Source organism: Toxorhynchites rutilus, chromosome 3 (genome assembly GCF_029784135.1).
Source record: "Toxorhynchites rutilus septentrionalis strain SRP chromosome 3, ASM2978413v1, whole genome shotgun sequence".
In the NCBI taxonomy this organism is placed as follows: Eukaryota; Metazoa; Arthropoda; class Insecta; order Diptera; family Culicidae; genus Toxorhynchites; species Toxorhynchites rutilus.
Window position 1 is genome coordinate 199,766,136 of NC_073746.1, and position 26,546 is coordinate 199,792,681.

The window sequence follows — 26,546 nt, forward strand, 5'->3', positions numbered from 1 at the left end:
ATACAGGAACTATATTGATTAACAGTCACAAAGCAGTTAATATACTGGATTCATGCGGGGATTCCCGAATTGTCTCGACACCTGTCATCATTGAAACAGGTAACTGTACAGTCACCATACACAATTTTACATTCAAAAGTACCTTCAAGACAACGAAACAATACGAATATCTCACACCAATATTTGGTAAAGAGATAGAAGTAACACGACAGAATCCTAATATCGAGGAGATACATCAAATGAATATGGTAAACCTAGAAGAAATCAGAAACCTGAAACTCCACATGATCAGTTCACAGACCATTGGGGGAACAGCCATTGCCTGTATCGCCCTTTCAGCAATTATCATACTTTGTATTCGCAGATACAATTCCAAGGTTACTCAACGAAATCTAGCCAAGAAAGAAGAGACTGTTACTCTGCAGATTACTAACCATAGACCAAGCTCTCCGAATGATCAGCCCAAAGCCACAGCAACCAAGGTCCAGGCAGGCGAGCCAAATTTCTTATCGAAGTCACTCTTCTCCGTACCAGGATTGGTGTTGCCGACGAACCATCAGAAAAGGCAACCGAGGACGTTTGACACTTAGGGGGGAGGCGTTATGGCGAATCCCGATGCAACCCACCTTAGCAACAGGTTAGAGCTGAACGAGCTCGAAGCAAATCGATGACGGTAGCAGAACAGATGTGCCACGCGCATAATTAAACCACATCAACACGCGATATGGATAGCATGGACGACGCGACGCCGGAATGTGCTGACCCATGAAAATAGATTTAATAAAAGAGGTCTGCAGGGCCACGCTAGTTTAGTCTTAGTTTAACCTTTCGTGTAATCGATTCATAAAGGAGAAATAAAATTAATTTTTTGTTACGCTTGACCCACAACAACCGTAACTTATATATATATATATATATATATATATATATATATATATATATATATATATATATATATATATATATATATATATATATGTCGAAATATTGAACTCCCGACCCCGTCAGGTTGACGCTATATGAGCCTTAATAAAAATATACATTTCGGATTAAAAAAAAAACATCTTTGTAGGGCTTGTGTCCGGTCATTTTGCAACATGCCTCGCAATCATACTCGTCCAGCCTTGGCGAATTTCTGGATACTGGGTTCGCCGTTGAGTTGCGTCCGTCCGTGGTTCATTCTCCTCTATTCTCCGGTTTCCTGTATACCACCGTAGCACTCGGCGTTCGGAAATACCAAGTGCTTGTAAGTCTTATTCGAGCATCGTCGATGCTCCGTACCCATAGAGAACAACTGGTCGAATCACGAATTTGTATATAGTATACTTCGTACCGGATCGGAGCTTGTTGGAGCTTAAGGATTTGCGGTGCTCACGGCTGTTGTTGTCAGTTGTTATCAACGAACCATGGTAGACAATATCTTCGACCACCTTCAGCTCGTCGCCGTCGATCACAACAGTATACTACCAGGAAAAATTCTGTTAGGTTCAGTCCATCCGGCTAGCATGTATTTAGTCCTAGACGTATTGATCCCAAGCCCAATCAGTCCTGCTTCGTGTTTCAGTCGGGTATGCAAGTCTGCTACCGTCGCATGTGTTCTTCAGATTATGTCCACGTCGCGGGCGAAGCAGATAAACTGCCCGCTCAACGCATACACCTTCCAACGCCACGTTGAAGAGCAGACAGGAGATTGCACCCCTTGTCGAAGTCCCCTGCATGTCTCAAACGATTCCGACAGATCGCCTGAGATCCACACACTGCACCGCACACCGCTCATCGTTGCCTGAATCAGTCTTGTCAACTGTCGTCGGTCAATGGTATCATATGCGGCTTTGAAGTCGAGGAAGATGTGGTGTGTAGGAACATGATACTCGCAGTACTTTTGGAACATCTACCGCAGTGTACAAATTTGGTCCGTCGGTTAGCAATCGGCGTCCACTCCAACTCGCCGCATCCAGATCCCAGGTGCTTTGTGGTCTTAGGTATCGTAGGACTTTCTTGTTCCGATCTGTTCGCGATTTGTTGGGCTTGTGACTTTTCTGCCCAGCAGTGAAATGGATACGCAAATGTCCGGTCGGGTGTTGACCGTAATGTAAAGCAAACAATCTTCCAGGCTGCGGAATGACACGTTTGTAGGCAATTTACACTCCTCCTTTTGCTTGAGGTGTTCGTGGTCAAACGGAACTTCCGACGGCTTGACTTGGACGTGTTCGAATTGTCGAATCAGCTTTTCGATGTGGCTTGCTTGACCGAGAGTGTAGTAGTCACCGTCCCTCGTCACGTAAATCGCCAAGCAATACTTCGCCTCAACAGGAAATCTTGAAGTGTTTTTTTAAATTTATTTATTTGCCAACAGATACAATAATTATCCCAATGACATGAAAATTACGACACTACACACATTAATTAAAAATTCTACGGAAACAACTCTTATTCCTACGACTTGAAACATTGAAGTCAAACACATCGTAGTATCTGTTGAAGACACGGCACATCCTTCGCATGGGCTCGTTAAATCCATAATTTGTACGCGAGGGATGGACGCATAAGAAAACATATGAGCGTAAATTACGGCGGCGGATGTTTATGTTAAGACAGCTTAATAGCGAAGTACAGTCGATGTTACCTTGAAGCAGGTCCCCAATGAAGCATGCCATCGTGATGTTACGTCTCGCCTCAGGTGATTCCAAGTGTATTAACATGCAACGACTTTTGCAGCTGGGCAAGTTGTGGACGTCATTCCAAGAAAGATGCCTCAGAGCAAACCGGATAAACGTTCGTTGGATTGCTTTGATGCGGTTCATCTCGTTTTGGTAGTATGGGCACCACACTACAGCCGAAAATTTCAGTATTGGTCGAACCAAAGAGCACTACAAAACCTTAAGGCAATATATATCCTTGAATTCTTTGGCGAAGCGGAACATGAACCCGAGTTGAGATGAATCTTTCGACACCACGTAGCCGACGTGGTCCTTGAATGTAAGCTTGGAACCAAGATCCTGACCCGTCGATTGCCGTTTCAAGCTTATCCCCGATAGGACATAATTATGTTGAATCAATGCACGTTGTCTGTCGAATGAAATTATAGAGCATTTCGATGCATTGATGACATGCGGTTTAGTTGGCACCACTCGGCGAAAGCTTCTAATTGCAACTGTAAAAAAACAGCATCGCTTGGTTTCCGTATCACGAGATACAATTTGAGGTCGTCGGCTTACGACAACTTGCGGCATTTCAGAATGTAGTTGACGTCATTCATATACAGCAGGAACAGGAATGGCCCTAGATGGCTGCCTTGAGGAACGCCAGATGTCACGGGGAAGGAAGGAGCAACATAGTCCGCAATTTTGACAGACATGCGTCGACCAGTCAAATAAGAAGATAGCCAAGCAAGCAGGTCGTTCTGAACACCTAACCTGCCATACTTGGCCAAAGCAATGTCGTGATTCATTTTATCGCATGCTGCAGAGAGGTCTATATATATATATATATATATATATATATATATATATATATATATATAAGTTAACGACGAAACTGCAAACCCAACTTGGAAACAAACGCCAACCGCCCCAAGCGTGTATCTCGCTTCATCAGCAGCATCAAACCTCCCACGAATAAACATCCCGTCAGCAACGCGACCAGCCAGCCAGCCAGCCGTTCAACTATCAACGAATAACGCACAATCAGATATTCCGTCAACAAGGTGTCATATTCCGCCAGCTACCCAACTATCGATGGAATGCGCAGCGAGACCGTTGTATGCTTAGTTTAGTAAACAAGATTAGGGAAGTTATAAAAAGGCTTCAACAATTTGAATAAAGGGCATTATAGTAGTAAACGTCGAGGAACGTAGTCGAGTAGTTTTTTTTAAAAACCCCGAAAGGCCATCGAAGGTCTTGATTGGCGCAGTCGGTAGGATTAATCTCGTGTTTTCGAATCGCAATCGAGCGCCCGCGACTGAATATCGTGGACTTGAATTCGTTACCGATAAAAATCCGCGAACCGAAAGATAACTTTAGTGAACCCCGAAGTGAAGTGTATTTCCAAAACGGACATTGAAACAGCAATATAAGTGTACTGGAGCTCTTGGATCCGAGCGAACATCGGAAATCAGGTAAGCTTTTCCTATTTTTTTGAAAACTAACACAAAATCAACTGTGAAAATATTAAAAATAAAAAAAAATTAATGAAAAAAGTGATTAAGCGTTGTTAACAAGTGTCAAAATATATATTCAAATTATACAAAGCGAGAAAAAAAAATTATTGATTGTGTTCTAGTGCTAAGGAAAAATTAAAAATAATTAAAATGAGCCATCTTCACCAACAAGTTGCCGATTTGCAACAAGAGTTGGCAAATCGAGATGAATTAATTCATCAATTAAGAGTTGAAGCGCAAGGCGCTGCCGAAGCTGTTAACGCAGCTCGAGCAGCACAAGCCGAACACGCAGCGCAAGCAGAACAAGCTGAACAAGCAGCGCAAGCCGCGAACGAAGCCGCCGCCGCCCAGGCAGCAGCAGCAAACAATGTAATTAGAGGACAACAAATTGAAAGTGTCCTCAAATCCCTACAAACACCGCAAATTCTCCGGGACCTACCGTCTTTTGACGACAATCCCGTAAAACTTCACTCCTTCATACGATCAATCGAAAATCTCATCCCAATAATTGATTCTGTGCGAGGAACAAATATGCACACTATTTGGACCCAAGCCATTAGATCAAAAATTGTCGGTGATGCCGATAACGTTTTAGAACTATACGGCACAAATTTAGAATGGAGAGAAATTAAATCGAATTTAATTACTCATTACAGCGACCGAAGAGATGAAATTTCTCTTACTAGAGATCTCTTTGGAATCAGTCAAATTGGATCAGTTGAGGATTTTTATGGGAAAATATCTCACATTGTATCATTGTTAGTAAATTTGCTGAATATAAACGAACTGAACGTGCAAGTGAAAACTGCCAAAAATTTATTTTACCAACAAATGGGTTTGAAAGTCTTTTTGTCAGGCTTGAAAGATCCATTAGGTCCAATTATACGTGCGCAAGGTCCCCGAAATATGAAAGAAGCTTTACGGCTATGCTTAGAAGAAAGGAATTATCATTTTGGGAAATATACTCCTAAACCTCAACCTCCACCAATTCCCTCGAAACCTAATTCACAATATCCACCAAACCATAATGCAAAATCTTTCCCTTCATATCCAATCCAATACAGAAAACCGTTCCCACAATTTCCCCCGAGACAAAACCATAACCCCTTCCAACAATACACACCGCGACCACAGCAGCAAAATTTCCTATACAAACCCAATCCATTTAACATTCAAAAACCCCAGAACACACTTCAATTTCCCCAAAATCAATTTGTAAACAAAAATACATTTGCTCCAAGACATATACCACAACCAAGGCCAATACCTATGGAAGTTGATCCCTCGATAAGATCGCGGCGAGTAAATTATATAAACAGGCCGAATTACCAAATTCCAGAAGAAAACGCTGAAAATAAAAATTATCCACTCGAGTTCAATGATCATGAATATGATCAGCAGCAATATTATTACGAACATACAGAAGAAGAAAATATGCCAGGGTCACAACAAAATCAAACTGATGATACTACAGAAATGACGAACGAGCCGATAGCTGAACAACAAGACGATAACGAAACTGATGATTTGAATTTTTCAGACGGTCGAATATTCACGGCCACCAACATAAATAATTTCATCCCATATATCGTACTTGAAACAACAAAAGGTCCCCTACGGTTCCTTATCGATACGGGAGCCAATAAAAATTACATCGATCCCAAGTACGTTAATATTGACAAATGCAAAATCACAGCACCAATGCGCATCCGAAATGTAAGCGGTACGCACAAAATAAATCGATATGCCAAACTTAATCCTTTCCCACAAATTAAGGGAATAGAAAAACAAACATTTTTCGTATTTCGGTTCCATTCATTTTTCGATGGACTAATTGGATATGAAACCTTGAAAAATGTAAAAGCAAATATTCTGACCGAAACTAACGAACTACAATTTCCCGATGGAAAAATTAAAATGTTTCGAAAATATCCAGATATCAAGAAGGTCCATCTAAATTCAAATGAAACTAAAATAATTAATCTCACAATAGATACCGAGAACGGAGACTTTTTTCTCGAAAGTGATTATTTCATTCAACCACAAGCAGTAATTCATTCCGGATTATACAGTATATCAGACAAAAACGCTCGTGTTGTGATTACAAATTATTCAAACGAGCCATGCTCGATTAATCTAGACAAAACATTTTTGACACCAGAGATCAACAATTTTGAAACAGGGCACAGAAGTGCATGTCCATCAGGCGAAGTCATGAAAAAATCCCTTTTTGAGCAACTTAGAGTTTCGCACTTAAATGATGAGGAGCGAAACAAACTTTTAAAATTAATTCATAAAAATGAGGATGTATTTTTCATTGAAGGCGAGAATCTTACTTTTACTAGTGCCATTAAGCATGAAATAAAAACAAAGGATGATTTGCCTATACATTCTAAATCATACCGTTACCCATTTTGTCATAGGGAAGAGGTACAGCGACAGATTTGCAAAATGCTTGAGCAGGGCATCATCCAACATTCCAGTAGTCCGTGGACGTCACCTGTGTGGATAGTCCCGAAAAAAATGGATGCTTCCGGACACAAAAAGTGGCGCCTAGTAATAGATTACAGAAAATTGAATGAAAAAACGGTTGATGACCGTTATCCGATACCCAATATCACAGATGTTCTCGACAAGTTGGGACGTTGTATGTATTTCTCAACTTTAGATCTTGCTTCCGGCTTTCATCAAGTCGAAGTAGAGAAAAAGGATATTCCTAAAACTGCATTTAGTGTCGAAAACGGGCACTATGAGTTTTTGAGAATGCCGTTCGGGTTGAAAAATGCACCTTCCACGTTCCAGCGCGTAATGGACAACGTGCTAAGGGAACATATTGGTGTCATCTGCCTCGTATGCATGGATGACATCATCGTTTTTTCAACAAGCCTCACAGAGCATCTTGACAATTTGGCGAAAATATTTGCAACTCTTCAGAGACATAATTTGAAAATACAATTGGACAAGAGTGAGTTCCTTCATAAGGAAGTTGCTTTCTTGGGCCATATTGTAACGTCCGATGGAGTTAAACCAAATCCGGATAAAATTGATATCATTCGGAAATGGCCTATCCCAAAAAATGAAAAGGAACTTCGAGGTTTCCTAGGTATACTAGGTTACTACAGAAAATTTATTCGAGATTTCGCTAAAATAGCAAAACCCCTCACAAATGCTTTAAGAAAAGGAGAATCGATTACACACTCAAAAGAATTTGTTACTACTTTTGAGAAATGTAAAACAATTCTCTCTGGAAGTGATATTTTACAATATCCTGATTTTTCAAAACCATTCATATTGACAACAGACGCTTCTAATTTCGCCATTGGAGCCGTTTTATCGCAAGGTCCTATTGGAAGCGATAAACCAGTAGCCTTTGCTTCCAGAACATTGAATAAGTCTGAAGAAAAATACTCCACAATTGAAAAGGAGCTTCTAGCAGTGGTATGGGCGTGTAAATATTTCCGGCCATATCTTTATGGACGCAAATTCATTTTGTACACCGATCATAAACCCCTTACTTATGGTTTGAATTTAAAGGACACCAACAACAGATTAGTTCATTGGCGTCTCTCTTTAAGTGAATTTGATTACGAAATTAAGTATCGACCAGGAAAACAGAACACTGTTGCTGACAGTCTTTCTCGAATACGAAACGAATTGAATGTAAACGAAAATGATTCCTCTGATGACATAAGCATGCACTCAGCTGATACGGACGACTCTGAATTTATCAAATGTACAGAACTACCACTGAACACATTTAGTAACCAGATTGTTCTCAAAATTGGTCCAGATGAACCTGACAAATATGAACAAATTTTTCCAAAAGTATTCCGAAGAACAATAACTAAGGTTGGTTTTGGAGTCCCAATACTAATTAGGATATTCAAAGATTACATGGATCTAAGGCGCGTTAATTGCATACTTTGTCCAGAAAATTTGATAAACAGATATACAGATAGTATATAAAAATTATTTCAGCAGATGCAAATCATTCAAAATAGTTATTACCCAAAAATTTTTAATCGATTTAAAAACGCCGGAAGAACAAAATCTAGTGATTGAACAAACACACGAATCAGCTCACAGAGGTGTTTGGGAAAATAAAACACAAATTTCGAAACGTTATTTCTTTCCAAAAATGAAATTCAATAGCCAATAGCCGACCCGGGAGCAACGTCGACGTAACAATTCTGCCAACCTCAATCAGCACTCGTGATTTCTTGACCATTTATTATCAAAACGTCCGTGGTTTACGTACTAAAACGAACGCTTTGCTTCACTCGTTGCTCTCCTGTGATTTCGACGTGGTAATTTTCACCGAAACGTGGCTTCATTCCGACATTGCGAATACCGAGTTGGCAGCTAACTATACAATCTATCGTTGTGATCGGAACTCTCGCACCAGCTCATTTCAACGCGGCGGCGGCGTTTTGATTGCTGTCAATCCCAGACTTAATTGCAAATCCGTGCATCTGTTAGACAGTGAGAACCTTGAACAAATTGCCGTACAAATTGTTCTTCTACATCGATCGTTCTTCCTATGCTGCATCTATATTCGTCCCAACAGCCATCTGGATATTTATACCAAACACGCCGAGTCTGTGCAACAACTTATAGATATGGCAAAGCCTCATGATTCAACTATCGTCGTGGGTGATTATAACCTACCAAATCTAGTGTGGAATTTCGAAGAAGACATCAACGGCCTGTTGCCACTCAATGCATCGTCTGAACAAGAACTTGCTCTTGTCGAGTCCATTTTGTCCGTTGGACTCAAGCAAATCAACGATCTAGTCAATGTGAATGGCAAGTTACTTGACCTGGTATTCGTTAGCGATTCAGACGGTATTGAGCTGTTTGATCCACCATCTGCTATTTTAAAAATCGACGATCATCATAAGCCGTTACTTTTAAAACTTGACGTCCATTCGCCTGGCCAGATCCGCCCACCCGGTGTTCCAGCAGCTCGCAGTGAGTATGACTTTGCACGGTGTGACTTTAACGCTATCAACGAGCGAATCGGCTCGTTGAATTGGACAGAGCTTCTTGACCTCTCTGACATTGATGCAGCCGTCTCTGCCTTCTACGACAACATATATCAAATAATTCAAGACACCGTTCCTGTTAAAAGATGTAAGCCTTCCCTAAATTTCACACAACCATGGTGGAATTCCGAACTCCGTAATCTGCGTAACCATCTGCGAAAAGCTCGGAAACGTTATTTCCGCTCCAAAACAGCTGCTAATAAAACTGCTGTACAGTCGGCTGAAGCCGAGTATAGTGGTTTACATGAACTTAGCTTTCGGCAGTACATTGACAATTTGCAGAGTAGTTTCAAGATAAATCCATCATCTTTCTGGAATTTCGTAAATTCCCGAAAAGGCTCTGCACGTATTCCAGTGGACGTTACATACTGTAGTCAAAGCTCCTCTGACGCTGCTAGCTCTGCTAATCTCTTTGCGGAATTCTTCCGAACCGATTACGAAGTCGATCAGGCTCCGACTCCGCAGGAATACATCGATAACTTGCCGAGTTTTGATATTCGTCTACAGCAAATCACCTTCAGCCACGACGATATTTTCAAAGCCCTCTCTTCTGTTGACGCCTCGAAAGGTCCTGGTCCGGATCGAATTCCACCTTCCTTCATTAGGAATTGTGCTGCATCATTGACCATCCCTGTGAAGTTTATTTTCAATCGATCACTTCTTGACGGCGTCTTTCCTGAGTCATGGAAGCTAGCATCCATAACCCCGATCTTCAAATCTGGAAACATTCACAGCGTGGAAAACTACCGTCCAATCTCGATACTGGACTGTTTGGCGAAAGTCCTGGAAAGACTGCTACACGATAAGCTGTACACGGCAGTCCGATCGTTAATCTCGGAATTTCAGCACGGGTTTATGAAGAAACGCTCCACCATTACCAATCTGATGACCTTCACTAACACTCTGGTTGGTGCCATCGAGAAGCGTCGTCAAGTTGATGCCGTGTATATCGATTTCTCCAAGGCGTTCGACAAAGTTCCGCATGGTCTCGCTATCACAAAACTGAGCCACCTCGGTCTTCCTTCGTGGATTGTTCGCTGGATAGAATCGTACCTTTCGTCCAGTAAAGCTTTCGTGAAGGTTCACGATGCCACATCGAATGCGTTTCAACTACCGTCCGGGGTTCCTCAGGGTAGTCACCTTGGTCCTCTCATCTTTATACTTTTTTTAAACGATGTATGCGACCACCTAAGCTGCTGCAAGCTCTTGTATGCAGATGACCTAAAACTCTACCGCATTATCAAGACGACGGTTGATTGCCTGGCTCTGCAAGCTGATATTGAACGCTTGTCATCGTGGTGTAAGATGAACGGAATGTTGGCAAACCCAGCCAAATGCAAAATCATCACCTTCAGCCGAAGTCGAACACCGGTCACGTTCGAATATTCGATGAATGAGTCACCGCTTGTGGGAGTATGCTCTATCAAGGACCTTGGGCTACTTTTAGACAGGAAATTGAGATTCAACGAGCACATATCGATGACAGTCACTAAAGCAAACTCCATGCTTGGCTTCCTGAGAAGAAATACAGCGCAATTTGACGACGTACATGCCATGAAGTCACTGTACTGTTCTCTGGTTCGCAGCGTATTAGAGTATGGAGTGCAGATCTGGGCCCCGTATCACAGTGTGCACGTAACACGTATCGAAAAATCCAGAAACGTTTTATAAGAAGTGCATTACGGCGGCTCCCATGGACAAATCCCGACAATCTACCGCCTTACGAACATCGATGCGCGCTCATCGGACTCCAAACTCTGTCGAGCCGGCGTAGTTTTCTGCAAAGGCTGTTCATCTACGACGTACTAAGCAACAACATCGACTGCGGCAGCATACTGCAAAATATTAATATTCACGTTCCGAACCGCCAACTCCGAAGCACTTCCTTTCTCAGAGTTCAAGGGCACCGTACTACATACGGATATAACAATCCGCTAGATAGATGCTGTAGGCTTTTTAACGATGTGCACGATATTTTTGATTTCAACATAAGTAGACTAGTTTTTAAAGATAGAATTAAGAATGTCTAAATAGTCTGTGTGGTCTGTGACCAAAGATGGTAAATAAATAAATAAAAAAAAAAAAATAAAAATTCAACAATTCATTAAAGTTTGTGAAGTATGCAATGTCAATAAATATGATAGACATCCATATAAAATTCATCTTGGTTCTACACCACACACTAAAAAACCCTTTGAAATAGTGCATATTGACATTTTTTTGAGTCAACCCTTTATATTCTTATCAGCAATTGACAAATTTTCCAGGTTTGGAACATTAATTCCTATAAAATCAAGAACAATTACAGATATAAGGAAAGCCTTGCTCAAATTATTCTCCACATATGGTACACCTGGATTGATAGTAAGTGATAATGAACCGGCTTTACGTTCCGCAGAAATTAGAGGATTAGCTAGTAATTTGAATGTCCAGATGCATTTCGTGCCCGCGAATCATAGTGAAAGCAACGGACTGGTCGAAAGGTTTCACTCAACCATAGCTGAAATCTTTCGATGCATTAAACCTCAATACACAAATCTAAACAATAAAGAAATTTTCCTAATAGCTTGTACTCTTTACAACAATACAATACATTCAGCTACAAGATTGAAACCTAGAGAAATATTTTACGGTTTGAAAGATGGACACGAACGGCCTCTCGACATTGATTTAATGCTAGAAGAAAAGAACAAATTCTATGATGAGGTTATTTTGGCGAATGAAAGAACGCAAAATAAAAATCTAACCTACCATAATAAAGGTAGAGAAATACAACCTCCCATAGAAGAAAATAAAACAGTTTATAAACTGATTCAAGGAATTAAAGGAAAAACTAAAGAAAAATATCACCTGACCAAAGCTATTGAGGACAAAGGAAGAGTAATTCTCGATAGGTCTGGACGGGAAATTCATAAAGAGAATATTAAAAGAATATGAACTAATATCTTTTTCTATTTTCAGGATGGACGTTTCATTAATCATTATCCTACTGTTCCTTCCCTTTTCCCACAATAAATTTATCCAATTACACGATATCACAAATAATCCTGGAGCGCTAACTTTAAGCGCGGGAGAGGGCAGAATTCAAGAAGGATACAATAGACTACTTCACACAGTAGATTTGCAAGAATTAGGAGTCACAATTGAAATACTGGAAAATTTAATACTGAAGGTTAATAGTTCAACAGGTGATTTTTCTAGGCTTATTTATATCAAGTTTAAGGAAATTAATAATACATACAAAGCCCTTCTCCCAAACATTTAAAGAAACAAAAGATCAATCGAAACATTAGGCAGTGTTTTAAAATTTGTTACAGGCAATTTAGACGCTGAAGATTTACGACACATTAATTCAAACATAGATGCTATTAAAAGATCTGAAAACAAACTAATGGAACAAAATAATAAACAGATTGTAATGAACCAAGAATTCAAAAATCGTATACAAACATTGACAAATGTAATAAAACAGCATGAAAATGTCATATTAAAATTGAATACACAAAAAGGATATGTAATTACAGAAAACACTAAAATTTCCATACTTTTTCAGTTAGACATGGTGTTACAAACACTAAGAACAATAGAAAATACGATAGCACTTGCTAAATTAAATATTGTAACCAGACAGTTATTAACAATCAATGAACTTAAAATTGTAGCCGAACAATTAAAACAAGCAAATGTTAAATTAGACAGTTTAGAAGATGCATACAACTACCTCTCGATAACTGTGCTTTACCATGGACGCCATCTCATCATTAGCATCGACATCCCAAGGGTATCACCCATAATTTACGAAAGAATGATTATCGAAGAACTCCCAATCTTAAATAAAACCGTCAATATTGATCACCAAACAGTTCTAGTGCATTCCAACGAAACAATGGCAGTCTTAGCAGAGTTTGAACAAATAGCCAAAATCCATATTTATAAACGAAACCAATTATTGAATATTACCAACGACTTGTGTGTTGCACCTTTAGTTCGAGGACGAAGTGGGAAATGCCCCTTCAAAGAAACACCACCCACAACAGAATATAAACTTCTGACTTATGGAACATTAGTAGTCAAAGCTACGCTAGAAAACGTTGTGATGAGCAGTACTTGTGGTATAAACCGAAAAGAACTCAAAGGCAACTACCTTATCATATTTCAAAATTGCTCTGTAATTATTCAGGACAGGCTATTCGAAAATCTAGAATTGCACTTCAACCACCCGATTATTTCACCTCTCGAAATAAATCAAATAGAAGAAACCTCATTAGAAAAATACTACAACACTTCATACTTACATGAAATGCACATTGAAAACAGAAAGCATTTGGATTCGCTGAAAATACACAATTTTTCATCGATTGGAGCAATGTTTGCCTTAACCATGATAATCATCCTTGTTACAATCTACAGAAGACGCAACGCGATAGCAACATTTTTTATAAGACGCACGGGACGTGCTTCTCTTGGGGATGGAGTAGTTAACGACGAAACTGCAAACCCAACTTGGAAACAAACGCCAACCGCCCCAAGCGTGTATCTCGCTTCATCAGCAGCATCAAACCTCCCACGAATAAACATCCCGTCAGCAACGCGACCAGCCAGCCAGCCAGCCGTTCAACTATCAACGAATAACGCACAATCAGATATTCCGTCAACAAGGTGTCATATTCCGCCAGCTACCCAACTATCGATGGAATGCGCAGCGAGACCGTTGTATGCTTAGTTTAGTAAACAAGATTAGGGAAGTTATAAAAAGGCTTCAACAATTTGAATAAAGGGCATTATAGTAGTAAACGTCGAGGAACGTAGTCGAGTAGTTTTTTTTAAAAACCCCGAAAGGCCATATATATATATATATATATATATATATATATATATATATATATATATATATATATATATAGACCTAAGTTTCTGGAGCTGAATATTGTCCCGCATGACTGGAGACAAGAGACAAGTGAGAGTGATAGCCATACGAAAACCCAACAAGCCGGCTTGCGATCATAACTCGTATAGGCCGATTGCAATGTTATCCTGTATTCGCAAATTGTTAGAGAAAATGATTCTACTTCGTTTGGACAAGTGGGTTGAAGCGAACAATTTGCTGTCAAATACGCAGTTTGGCTTCCGCCGAGGTAAAGGGACGAATGATTGTCTCGCGCTGCTATCTTCTGAAATCCAAATCGCATTTGCTCGCAAAGAACAAATGGCTTCCGTTTTTCTCGATATCAAAGGGGCATTTGATTCAGTTTCCATGGAAATTCTCTCAGAGAAGCTTCATAATCGTGGACTTTCACCAATTCTGAATAATTTCCTGTACAATTTACTGTTAGAAAAGCACATGAATTTCTCTCATGGCAACTCAAAATCTTCTCGTTACAGTTTATGGGCCTACCGCAAGGCTCCTGCCTAAGCCCCCTCTTGTACAGTTTTTACGTCAATGATATGGATGATTGTCTAACTAGAGACTGCACGCTGAGACAACTTGCAGACGATGGAGTTATTTCCATCACGGGTACTAATCCCGTCGTTCTGCAAAAGTCGTTGCAAGATACCCTGAACAATCTGTTCACGTGGGCCCTCAAGCTGGGTATCGAATTCTCTACGGAGAAAACTGAAATGGTCGTTTTTTCTAGGAAGCACGAACCCGCCCAATTCCAGCTTCACCTATCCGGCAAAACGATCCAACACTCTATGTTTTTCAAATACCTGGGTGTATATTTTGATTCTAAGTGTACCTGGGGGAGACACATTGCGTATTTGAAACAGAAATGCCAGCAAAGAATAAATTTTCTCCAAACAATAACCGGAACATGGTGGGGTGCCCATCCAGGAGACCTCATTCAGTTGTACAAAACAACGATATTGTCAGTGTTAGAATATGGCAGTTTTTGCCTCCGATCAGCTGCCAGGATTCATATTCTCAAGCTGGAGAGAATACAATATCGTTGCTTGCGTATAGCCATGGGGTGTTTGCATTCGACACATACGATGAGTCTCGAAGTTTTGGCAGGAGTACCCCCGCTTACTCTTCGGTTCACAGAATTATCCTACAGACTTCTCATCCGTTGCAAGATCATGAATCCATTGGTGATTGATAACTTCGAAAATCTACTACAACTGACTCCTCAGTCAAGTTTTATGTCTTTATACCATGAGTACCTTACTCACGACGTGCACCCTTCACCAGGCATCTCCAACCAAGTTTGCTTCCCATACTTCTGCAATTCCTCTGTCATTTTTGATCAGTCCATGCGACAAAAAATCCATGGAATACCAGATCACCTACGCTCCAATGTTATTCCGTCGATATTTTCGGAAAAATATGGGAATGTTGGATCTGATAAAATGTTCTTTACTGACGGTTCATACATAAACGGGTCCACTGGCTTCGGCATCTTCAATGAAAATTCCAGTGCCTCTTTCAAACTCAAAGATCCTTGTTCCGTGTATGTCGCAGAAATGGGTGCGATATACTATGCTCTAGGGATCATTGAAACACTGCCCATCGACCATTATTTTATTTTTTCAGACAGTCTCAGCTCAATAGAGTCTATCCGCTCAATGAAAGTTGATAAACGCTCATCTTATTTCCTAACAAGAATAAGACATCTATTGAGTGTTTTGGTCGAAAAATTATTCAAGATTACCTTAGCATGGGTTCCCTCTCATTGCTCGATTCCGGGGAATGAGAAAGCGGACTCGCTAGCTAAGGTGGGCGCTTCAGAAGGCACACTTTTTGAAAGGCAAACTATAATGAATTTTTTCACATTCCTCGTCAGGACACACTCGTTAGTTGGCAGCGCATGTGGAGCGAAGATGAGTTCGGTCGTTGGTTACACACGATTATCCCTAAGGTCTCGACGAGTGCATGGTTCAAGGGATTGAATGTAGGTCGTGATTTCATTCGCGTGATATCTCGGCTTATGTCCAATCACTACAACCTAAACGCGCATCTCTATCGCATTGGGCTCGCAGCAAACAATCTTTGTGATTGTGGCGATGGCTACCACGACATCGAGCATGTTGTCTGGTCGTGTATCCGGTTCCATGCTGCTCGCTCTCAGCTCTCTAGAGCACTGAGAGCACAAGGCAGACAATCGGATATCCCCGTCCGGGATATCTTAGGTAGCCGGGATCCTGATCTTCTGCTTCATCTATACCTGTTCCTCAGAAACGCCGATGTCAACGTTTAATGATGTTTCCTTCGTTGTGTCCCCGTTTCATATCCCTCCTATCCGATCGATAAACTTTTACTTAGTCGCGGCAATACATACACACACTCTTTACAGATGCACGGGCCGAAGGTTGTGCAGTCCACTGATCATTCAACAAGAGCCAAAGGTTGTACCGCTCATGACAACTCTACACGAGCTGATGATTGCGCCGGCTAGTGACCATTGTATCCTGGATTCCTCGAGTCGAGAAAGACGCACCACGCTAGATATGTGGTACAGACTAGGGGGGCGTTGCTGATTAATGGTCAGCTGCATCCTAATAGGAAGTATCCCGTGTCGGGCACACGTACAGAGCATCGAAGACTGCAACATACCAATTATGAGAACACTTGTAATACTAACCTCGAGCCAACCGCGAGGAATCGGTTACATATTACTAACATAAGACAAAAATTGTCAAAATATTGGACTCCCGGCCCCGTCAGGCTAACGCCACATGTGCCTTAATAAAAAAATAATATATATATATATATATATATATATATATATATATATATATATATATATATATATATATATATATATATATATATATAAGTTATAAACACCTAAGGTTCTGAAAGATGGTTGAACAAGAACATGTTGGATGGTTGAGCTCTAGGCTAGAACTACTTTATTTTGACATTGCTCCATATTTTATATCCAGCGAGAACTTGACTAATCTACCCGTTGACTACACTTACCCTGCTTTAAATCATTACCCTCGTTCAATGACTATCCGCTCGACAACACGTGCTCTGTGTTGATGGTTTTGAAGGTTAAGCCTGGTTTCGCTTATAACTACTCCCTCTTCAAGCGAGGAACGTCTCGTTCCGATTTCTGATGTATGCTGCAGATATTATTTCTGTGTGATTTGCCTCTACGCTCAATCCACAGTGTATCTAAACACAGATGCCGATTATACTTCTAGACAGATGTTCCCTCTGCTGTGTGATCTATAGGTTTTTCCTGCTTCAATTGTGCTGTACAGATATTCCCTCTGTCGCACAAATCGTTGGATTTGGAAGAAGGTGACGATTTTCGCCGGGTGCCAATCGTAAGTTTCTCCGGGTATGATAAGATCGATATTCTCGTAAACAGAATGTTGGTCCCGTCGGTTGCTGCCCTCGGTGCCCGTGGGGAACTGCTTCAAATCGCTAATATTCCCTTAGCGACGCTTCCTTCCCTGAAGTTATGCTCACTTTTTTCCGGTCGCGAACAGGCTCCACTCACCAGCACTAGGAAACAACCAACGAGATCCTACCGACTGCGCCAGTTATAATCACCTAAGGTTCTGAAAGATGGTTGAACAAGAACATGTTGGATGGTTGAGCTCTAGGCTAGAACTACTTTATTTTGACATTGCTCCATATTTTATATCCAGCGAGAACTTGACTAATCTACCCGTTGACTACACTTTCAACTACCCTGCTTTAAATCATTACCCTCGTTCAATGACTACCCGCTCGACAACACGTGCTCTGTGTTGATGGTTTTGAAGGTTAAGCCTGGTTTCGCTTATAACTACTCCCTCTTCAAGCGAGGAACGTCTCGTTCCGATTTCTGATGTATGCTGCAGATATTATTTCTGTGTGATTTGCCTCTACGCTCAATCCACAGTGTATCTAAACACAGATGCCGATTATACTTCTAGACAGATGTTCCCTCTGCTGTGTGATCTATAGGTTTTTCCTGCTTCAATTGTGCTGTACAGATATTCCCTCTGTCGCACAAATCGTTGGATTTGGAAGAAGGTGACGATTTTCGCCGGGTGCCAATCGTAAGTTTCTCCGGGTATGATAAGATCGATATTCTCGTAAACAGAATGTTGGTCCCGTCGGTTGCTGCCCTCGGTGCCCGTGGGGAACTGCTTCAAATCGCTAATATTCCCTTAGCGACGCTTCCTTCCCTGAAGTTATGCTCACTTTTTTCCGGTCGCGAACAGGCTCCACTCACCAGCACTAGGAAACAACCAACGAGATCCTACCGACTGCGCCAGTTATAATCACCTAAGGTTCTGAAAGATGGTTGAACAAGAACATGTTGGATGGTTGAGCTCTAGGCTAGAACTACTTTATTTTGACATTGCTCCATATTTTATATCCAGCGAGAACTTGACTAATCTACCCGTTGACTACACTTTCAACTACTCTGCTTTAAATCATTACCCTCGTTCAATGACTACCCGCTCGACAACACGTGCTCTGTGTTGATGGTTTTGAAGGTTAAGCCTGGTTTCGCTTATAACTACTCCCTCTTCAAGCGAGGAACGTCTCGTTCCGATTTCTGATTTGGAAGAAGGTGACGATTTTCGCCGGGTGCCAATCGTAAGTTTCTCCGGGTATGATAAGATCGATATTCTCGTAAACAGAATGTTGGTCCCGTCGGTTGCTGCCCTCGGTGCCCGTGGGGAACTGCTTCAAATCGCTAATATTCCCTTAGCGACGCTTCCTTCCCTGAAGTTATGCTCACTTTTTTCCGGTCGCGAACAGGCTCCACTCACCAGCACTAGGAAACAACCAACGAGATCCTACCGACTGCGCCAGTTATAATCACCTAAGGTTCTGAAAGATGGTTGAACAAGAACATGTTGGATGGTTGAGCTCTAGGCTAGAACTACTTTATTCTGACATTGTTCCATATTTTATATCCAGCGAGAACTTGACTAATCTACCCGTTGACTACACTTTCAACTACCCTGCTTTAAATCATTACCCTCGTTCAATGACTACCCGCTCGACAACACGTGCTCTGTGTTGATGGTTTTGAAGGTTAAGCCTGGTTTCGCTTATAACTTTTTTTTTTTTATAAATTCGTTTATTTTTACAGGCTCAGTTGCATAAGTTTAAAGGAGCCGAAATCTTAAATATATTTTTAACACTATATATATGAACAATTTTCTTAAATCTATGGTTAGTAATGTGGGAAACCGATTACTCGCGGTGAACTCGAGATTAGAAGGGTGACATATTTTTCTCAGGAAAAGGATGGGGTATAAGGAAATTATTACAATGTTGATAATCACACACACTCAATTCTTAAATCTATTCGTACATCTATTGTGAATTTACATTTCATTCTCCTGTTTATAGCAAGCGGACCAATTACTCATAAAGGAAGAAATGGAGGGTATAAGGATATAAGGATAATCACACACGAACATCGATAGATTTAAGGAAAACATATATTTGGGACATGTAATCAAGGTCTAACCGAGCCAACACATCTCTCACCGGCACATTGGGCTGCCTTCCTCTAGCCCGAAGGGAGTTCTCTAAATTCGATCTGGCAACAAGATACACCTCACACGACCAAACAACGTGTTCGATGTCGTGGTAGCCTCGGCCACAAACGCAGATATTGCTGCCGGCCAGATTGAAACGAAAGAGTAGCGCGTCTAACGAACAGTGATTGGACATGAGTCGGGAGAAGGTGCGAATAAAGTCCCGACTCAAGTCCAGACTTTTGAACCATGGTTTGAGGCTAACCTTAGGGATAATCGAGTGAAGCCACCGGCCCAATTCACCTTCGTTCCATTTGCGTTGCCAGTTAGCGATGGTATTTTTACGGACTAAAGAGTAAAATTCATTGAAGGCGATTTGACGCTGATAAATATCGCCTTCAATCGCACCTACCTTTGCTAATGAGTCAGCCCTCTCATTACCCGGAATTGAGCAATGAGAAGGGACCCACACAAAGGTAATGACATAACAGCGTCTGGATAAAGCACTCAAATTTTCTCGTATTCTCTCAAGGAAGTACGGCGAGTGCTTTTCCGGCCTCACTGAACGGATAGCTTCGACAGAGCTAAGACTATCCGTTACAATGTAATAGTGTTCAACAGGTCGTGAGGCGACGCTGTCCAGCGCCCAATGAATTGCTGCCAATTCAGCAATATACACTGAGCAAGGATTCTGAAGACTGTGTGAGGTGCTGAAAAATTCGTTGAACACTCCAAATCCTGTGGACTCGTTTATAGTGGACCCATCAGTAAAGTACATATTATCACAATTGATACCCCCATACTTTTCATCGAAGATCGTTGGAGCGATCCTCGATCGTTGGTAATCTGAATATCCATGGATATCTTGCTTCATGGACAGATCAAAATGCACAGAGGAATTGATGTAGTCAGGGAAACAAACACGGTTGGGAATATACGAAGAAGGATCAACCTGCATGGAGATGAATTCATGATATGAACTCATGAATCCGGAGTGAAAATTTAGCTCGATCAGCTGCTCAAAATTTCCGATCACCAATGGGTTCATGACCTTACACCGGATGAAGAACCGAAGAGATAATAAATTGAAGCGATCTTTTAGTGGGAGTAGGCCTGCCAAAACCTCGAGACTCATGGTATGCGTTGAGGGCATACATCCCAACGCGATACGGAGACAAAGATACTGAATTCGCTCGAGTTTAATGAGGTGTGTTTTGGCAGCTGATTGAAAGCAGAAACTGCCATACTCCATCACTGAGAGAATATTGTTCGATACAACATTATAAGATCTTCGGGATGGGCTCCCCACCAGGTGCCGGTAATTGTACGGAGAAAGTTTATTCTTTGTTGACATTTTTTACTCAGATACCTAATATGGGCCCCCCAAGTACATTTGGAGTCGAACCAGACCCCAAGATACTTGAATGACATAGCATGAGTGATCGGTTTACCCAAAAGTTGAAGCTTTGGTTTTGCTGGTCTATGCTTCCTAGAAAAAACCACCATCTCTGTTTTCTCCGTGGAGAATTCGATCCCTAGCCCAATGGCCCAGGTTGAAAAATTGTTCAAAGTATCTTGTAAGGGTCCTTGCAGGTCGGATTCGTTTGATCCTACGACAGACACCACTCCATCATCTGCAAGTTGTCTTAGGCTGCAATTTTGTGTAAGGCAATTGTCGATGTCGCTTACATAGAAGTTGTACAAAAGGGGGCTTAAACATGAGCCCTGGGGGAGTCCCATGTAAGAGACCCGACTTACTGCCGAATCTCCGTGAGAAAAGTTCAAATGCTTCTCACAAAGCAAGTTATATAACATATTATTCAATAGAGGCGGAAGACCCCGAGAGTGTAATTTGTCTGACAAAACCTCTATTGAAACAGAATCAAAGGCCCCCTTTATGTCCAAGAATACTGAAGCCATTTGTTTTTTTCCGGCGTAAGCCATTTGAATTTCTGAAGAAAGCAACGCAAGACAATCATTCGTCCCCTTGCCCCTGCGGAACCCATATTGTGTATCTGAGAGTAGGCCATTCGTTTCAACCCATCGATCAAGGCGAAACAAGATCATTTTCTCCAACAATTTCCGTATACAAGACAGCATTGCTATTGGGCGGTACGAATTGAAGTCGGACGCGGGTTTTCCGGGTTTTTGAATAGCTATAACTCGTACTTGTCTCCAATCATCTGGAACAATATTATTCTCCAGAAACCGATTGAATAAATTCAACAAGCGATGTTTCGCCACATCAGGGAGGTTTTTCAGCAAGTTGAACTTAATTCTATCCGATCCCGGAGCAGAATTGTTACATGAAAGGAGAGCAAGAGAGAATTCTACCATCGAAAACTCGGAATCAAGATCGCACCTATCTTGTGGTATATCTCGAACAATTTTTTGCACAGGAGCGGAATCAGGACAAACCTTCCGTGCAAAATTAAAAATCCATCGATGTGAATATTCTTCGCTTTCATTCGTTGAAGAGCGATTTCTCATGTTTCGAGCCACTTTCCATAATTTTTTCATTGACGTTTCTCGTGACAAACCTCCCACGAAATTTCGCCAATAAGCACGTTTTTTCCCTTTGATTAAGTTTTTAAATTGATCTTCAAGGGCTAAATACGTTTGAAAATTTTCAGGGGTTCCACGTTTCCGAAAAGCTTTAAATGCATTCGATTTTTCTACATAAAGCTTGGAACATTGGCTATCCCACCATAGATTGGGAGGCCTTCGGGAAATGGTGGAACCTGGGATGGGTTTCGTTTGAGCGCGAACCGCGCTGTCATAGATCAAACGAGAAAGGAAGTTATACTCCTCCAATGGAGGTAAACCATCTCTGGAATTGATGGCTAGAGCAATCGCGTCCGCATATTTTTTCCAGTCAATGTGTATTGTGAGGTCATATGCCATGTTTATAGATTCAGAAGAATTCGACCCAATGGTGATGGAAATTTTGATTGGCAAGTGATCACTACCGTTGGGGTCCTGGATTACATTCCACTTGCAATCTAACGATAGTGAATTCGAGCAAAGCGAGAGGTCAAGAGCACTTGGGTTAGCAGGAGGTTTAGGTACACGTGTTGTTTCCCCAGTGTTCAAAAGTGTCATATTGTAGCTGTTACAAAGATCATATATCAACAGTGAACGATTGTCGTCGTACTGTTCCCCCCAGGCAGTTCCGTGAGAGTTGAAGTCTCCCAAGATCAATCGTGGCTCAGGAAGGAGTGAGCACATGTCAACAAGTTGCTTGCTGCTAACCGCAGCTCTCGGAGGCCAATACAAGCTGACAATACAGAGGTCTTTTCCTCTGATGTTTGCATGACAAGCAACAGCTTCAATCCCTCCAATAGGTGGAAGGTCAATTCGAAAAAATGAGTGGCACTTATTGATCCCCAATAGCACCCCTCCGTATCTGTCATCACGGTCCAAGCGTATAATATTAAAATCGTGGAAAGAGAGATCTTCTCGCGAAGAAAGCCAGGTTTCGGACAGAGCAAAAACATCACAATTGAACTTATGAATTAAAAATTTGAATGTATCCAATTTAGGGATAAGACTACGACAATTCCACTGTAAAACAGTGATATCTCCGACCTCTCTATTTGAATTAGACATCAAGAGAGATAATCATTGCAAGGAGGGGCCATGTTTGCATCAATTGTTGCAAAATTGTCTTTAATACTGGAAGCATTGATATGACAATGGTTCTGATGGAGTCGGAAACATTAAAGCATGTGAAGATTTGAGCCACAAGGTCAGTCAACTTTATAAATCCCGATTGGGAAGTTGAACTTGACGGTAAAATAGGGACAGTTGGGGTTTTTGATGTTCCTTCGAGTGCTGGGTCGTTCGAAGGTGAATTATTCCCACGGAAGCCAGGAGGAACCTGATTTTGCTTGTCCGCTGCACTCGATTTTTTAGGCATGCTAACAGAGGGTATAACCGGAGGGGCTTGTACTTGAACTTTGGGAGTGGTCACATTTTTGCGCCGGGGATTCCCTTGGAAGATGTACGGTGTGCCCTCGTTAGCTGTATCCGCTTCCATTTCGTCAACTGGCAGCGAAGCGAAGACATTGTTTGCGGTTAAAGGTTGTTGCTGTTGGGCCAATGGAGAAGCGCCCTTTAAAATTTCCGCAAAAGTGCGCTTCGAGCGTTCCTTTAAAGAGCGCTTCTGCTTCTCCCAGCGACTCTTGTAAGTTTCACAAGCCGAGAGCACGTGCGGAGTTCCTCCGCAATATGGACACTTTTGCTCAATCGCACTGCAGGATTTGTCCACATGTTGCTCTCCGCAAGTGGCACAGCGCTCCTTGTTGGCGCAGTAAGCTGCTGTGTGACCAACTGACTTGCATTTCAGTCATTGTCAATTGGCTTTGGCACGAAGAGTCGCAGCGGTAGCCTCAATTTGTCCACCATAACGTAGTCAGGGAGGGCGGAGCCAGCAAAAGTGACTCTAAACGAGTCGGACGGCGTAAATTTCGATTCTTTCCCTTCCTGGGAGACTTTGCCGAGTTGTCGGCATTCTAAGATTTTAACCTTAATCAAAGGCAGCTTTTTAAATCTGCCATCTCCTTCCATAATTGATTTGCACGTCAGACCCGTTTCGGTTATCACCCCCGAGATTTCTACGTCATGGGAAGGCACGTAGACACGATATTCCAGGGTAAACCTCTGGTCGACGACAATACCGTTTGCGTCTTTCCGATCAGCTACGACAACACGCAGTTTGGTCGGTCTAACCTTCGAAATTTCTGTCACGGAGGAGTATCTAGCCAGATCTTTCATGATCTGAATAACATTAAGTGCTTTTCCGTTTGGCTTAGGCCTGAAGAAAACAACCCACGGACCAGTTCCAGGTGCATCTTCAGGATAGACCTTGACACGTGGAGAGAAGACTACAGGACGAGAAGGAGATGACGAGGATTGAAGGGGATCGGGGACAACAGGATGGGGAGGCGAAATCTGAGCTGTTGTAGGAGCGAGAGGGGTTGGAGAGGAGGTATTTGCAGGTTTTTTAGAGGGGGGCTTGCTAGAGTTAGCAGACTCGTCCCCGGACGAAACATCCTCTGATGTAGGAACGCGTTTAAGTGTCTTCGCTGTTCCTTTATTAGAACTTTTTTCAACCAGAGGGGAGTCATCATCAGAGATCTCCATATCTGGAGATCCTCCCCCTCCTTCTGCCATTCTGTAATTGGTACTTATATTCTAATAATTTGTTTTTAATAATAATAATAATAATAAAAAAAAAAAATAAAAAAAAAAAAATAAATCTTATATCTTATTTATTTCTATTCACCACAATGCACCCCAGTGCTGATGAACTGGCAACCGCTGCTTGCTTCTCAATCGGAGTGCTTGAGCGCTCGGCACTATCACACACCACTAAGAAGTGATGCTCTCCTTCACACTACTGTAAGTTAGCAGCGAATCGCGCTGGTATTGTGTGCGTGCAACTGACCACCGATGTCCGACTTCGGCTGCGATGGCGACAATTCGGCGATAACTGAAAGCCGGCTGGCCTTGCCAGGCTTTGACGATTCAGCCTTTCTCACCAATTCCGAGTTCACACTGCGTTCCACGATATCTCGAACAATTCGAAAACGCGCGAAAAAAGCACACCCGGGCGACAAAAAAAAATAATAACAGCCAACGGTAACCGAAAACAATGCTTCAACGGAGACGCTCACAGCACACGACCGGTTACTCGAAGCTTATGCCGAAGAATGACGATCGCTTATAACTTATATATATATATATATATATATATATATATATATATATATATATATATATATATATATATATATATATATATATATATATATATATATATATATATATATATATATATATATATATATATATATATATATATATATATATATATCCTTCCTTCCTTTGTGTATTCATGTGTTGCCAGGAACTCTTAGGGTTGGATTTCAGACGGCGTTGGAGCTGTCTTAGGTGCGCTTGATGTAGTTGATCGATTAATCGTCTGTAGTCCGAATTAGCCTTGGAATAGCGCGCTTTCGTAGATTCGGTATGAAGTTTGGCATGTTCCCGAAGAGCTACCCTTTTCCGTTTCTTCAAACGCTTAAGCAAACGAGTTCGACCACGCAGGTTTAAGAGGTGTCGACATCGGGCTGGTGGAAGCCCGTGGACTTGAAAATTCTATCGAACTTCTTGTTCCATGCTCGAGCGGACTGCTTGAGTCCGTAAATGCCGCTTGAGGTGACCCATGCCGTCGTGTCGATCGAATACAGCGGGTTGCTTCATATACCGTGAAGCTTCCTTATACCAGCCAGTGCATAATTCCGCTCATTTGAAACGCATGCAATATGATAGGTCGAAAATAGCAGACGCTGTGGAAATGGTGAGAACCGGATTTCCCATTCGAATAGCGGCCGAATTGCATGAAATTCCGTATCCAATACTCAATAAGATGAGCGGTATATGGGTACTTCACGGTACTTGTCTTCTTGTAGCTCCGCATGTAGGAATTCTTCACGGGTTCTTGATCACCATTTGTTGCTTGCTGGCCAAAAAAGGACTGTTCGATGAGCCGTTTGACGCCGTTTCATCAGCGTACTCGATGACACAGGAACCTGCACCATGCGCAACCACTTGCTTGCCGTCCGCCAGGTTAAACATTCAACGACCAAGCGGTAAAAATTATTATTTTAACGCCATTGGTGTAATTTTGATTATTGGCGTTACAGAAACTCTAATCTTCAAGAACTATTTCTTTCCGTTCTTCCGTTTTCCGGAAAAAGACAAAAAAAATGGAAAAATCGCCAAACAAATACATTGACAAAAACCTACATTTTTGTTCCTGTAGGAGGTTTAGTTCAATGTTTTTTTCCTACATCACAATGTGTGTTCTTATATCAAAGTAATACTGTTGAAAAGTT

At 41.6% G+C, this 26,546-nt stretch overlaps 1 protein-coding gene across 1 annotated transcript; it reads left to right on the plus strand.

The window, feature by feature from the left end:
• The first annotated feature begins 3,955 nt into the window (after positions 1–3,955).
• Positions 3,956–13,976, plus strand: LOC129779571 (uncharacterized). The gene is made up of 2 exons (XM_055787126.1): positions 3,956–4,117; positions 12,166–13,976. Exon 2 carries the CDS (start codon positions 12,596–12,598, stop codon positions 13,925–13,927), a length of 1,332 nt encoding a protein of 443 aa, XP_055643101.1. The 5' UTR covers positions 3,956–4,117; positions 12,166–12,595; the 3' UTR covers positions 13,928–13,976.
• The last annotated feature ends 12,570 nt before the right edge of the window (positions 13,977–26,546 follow it).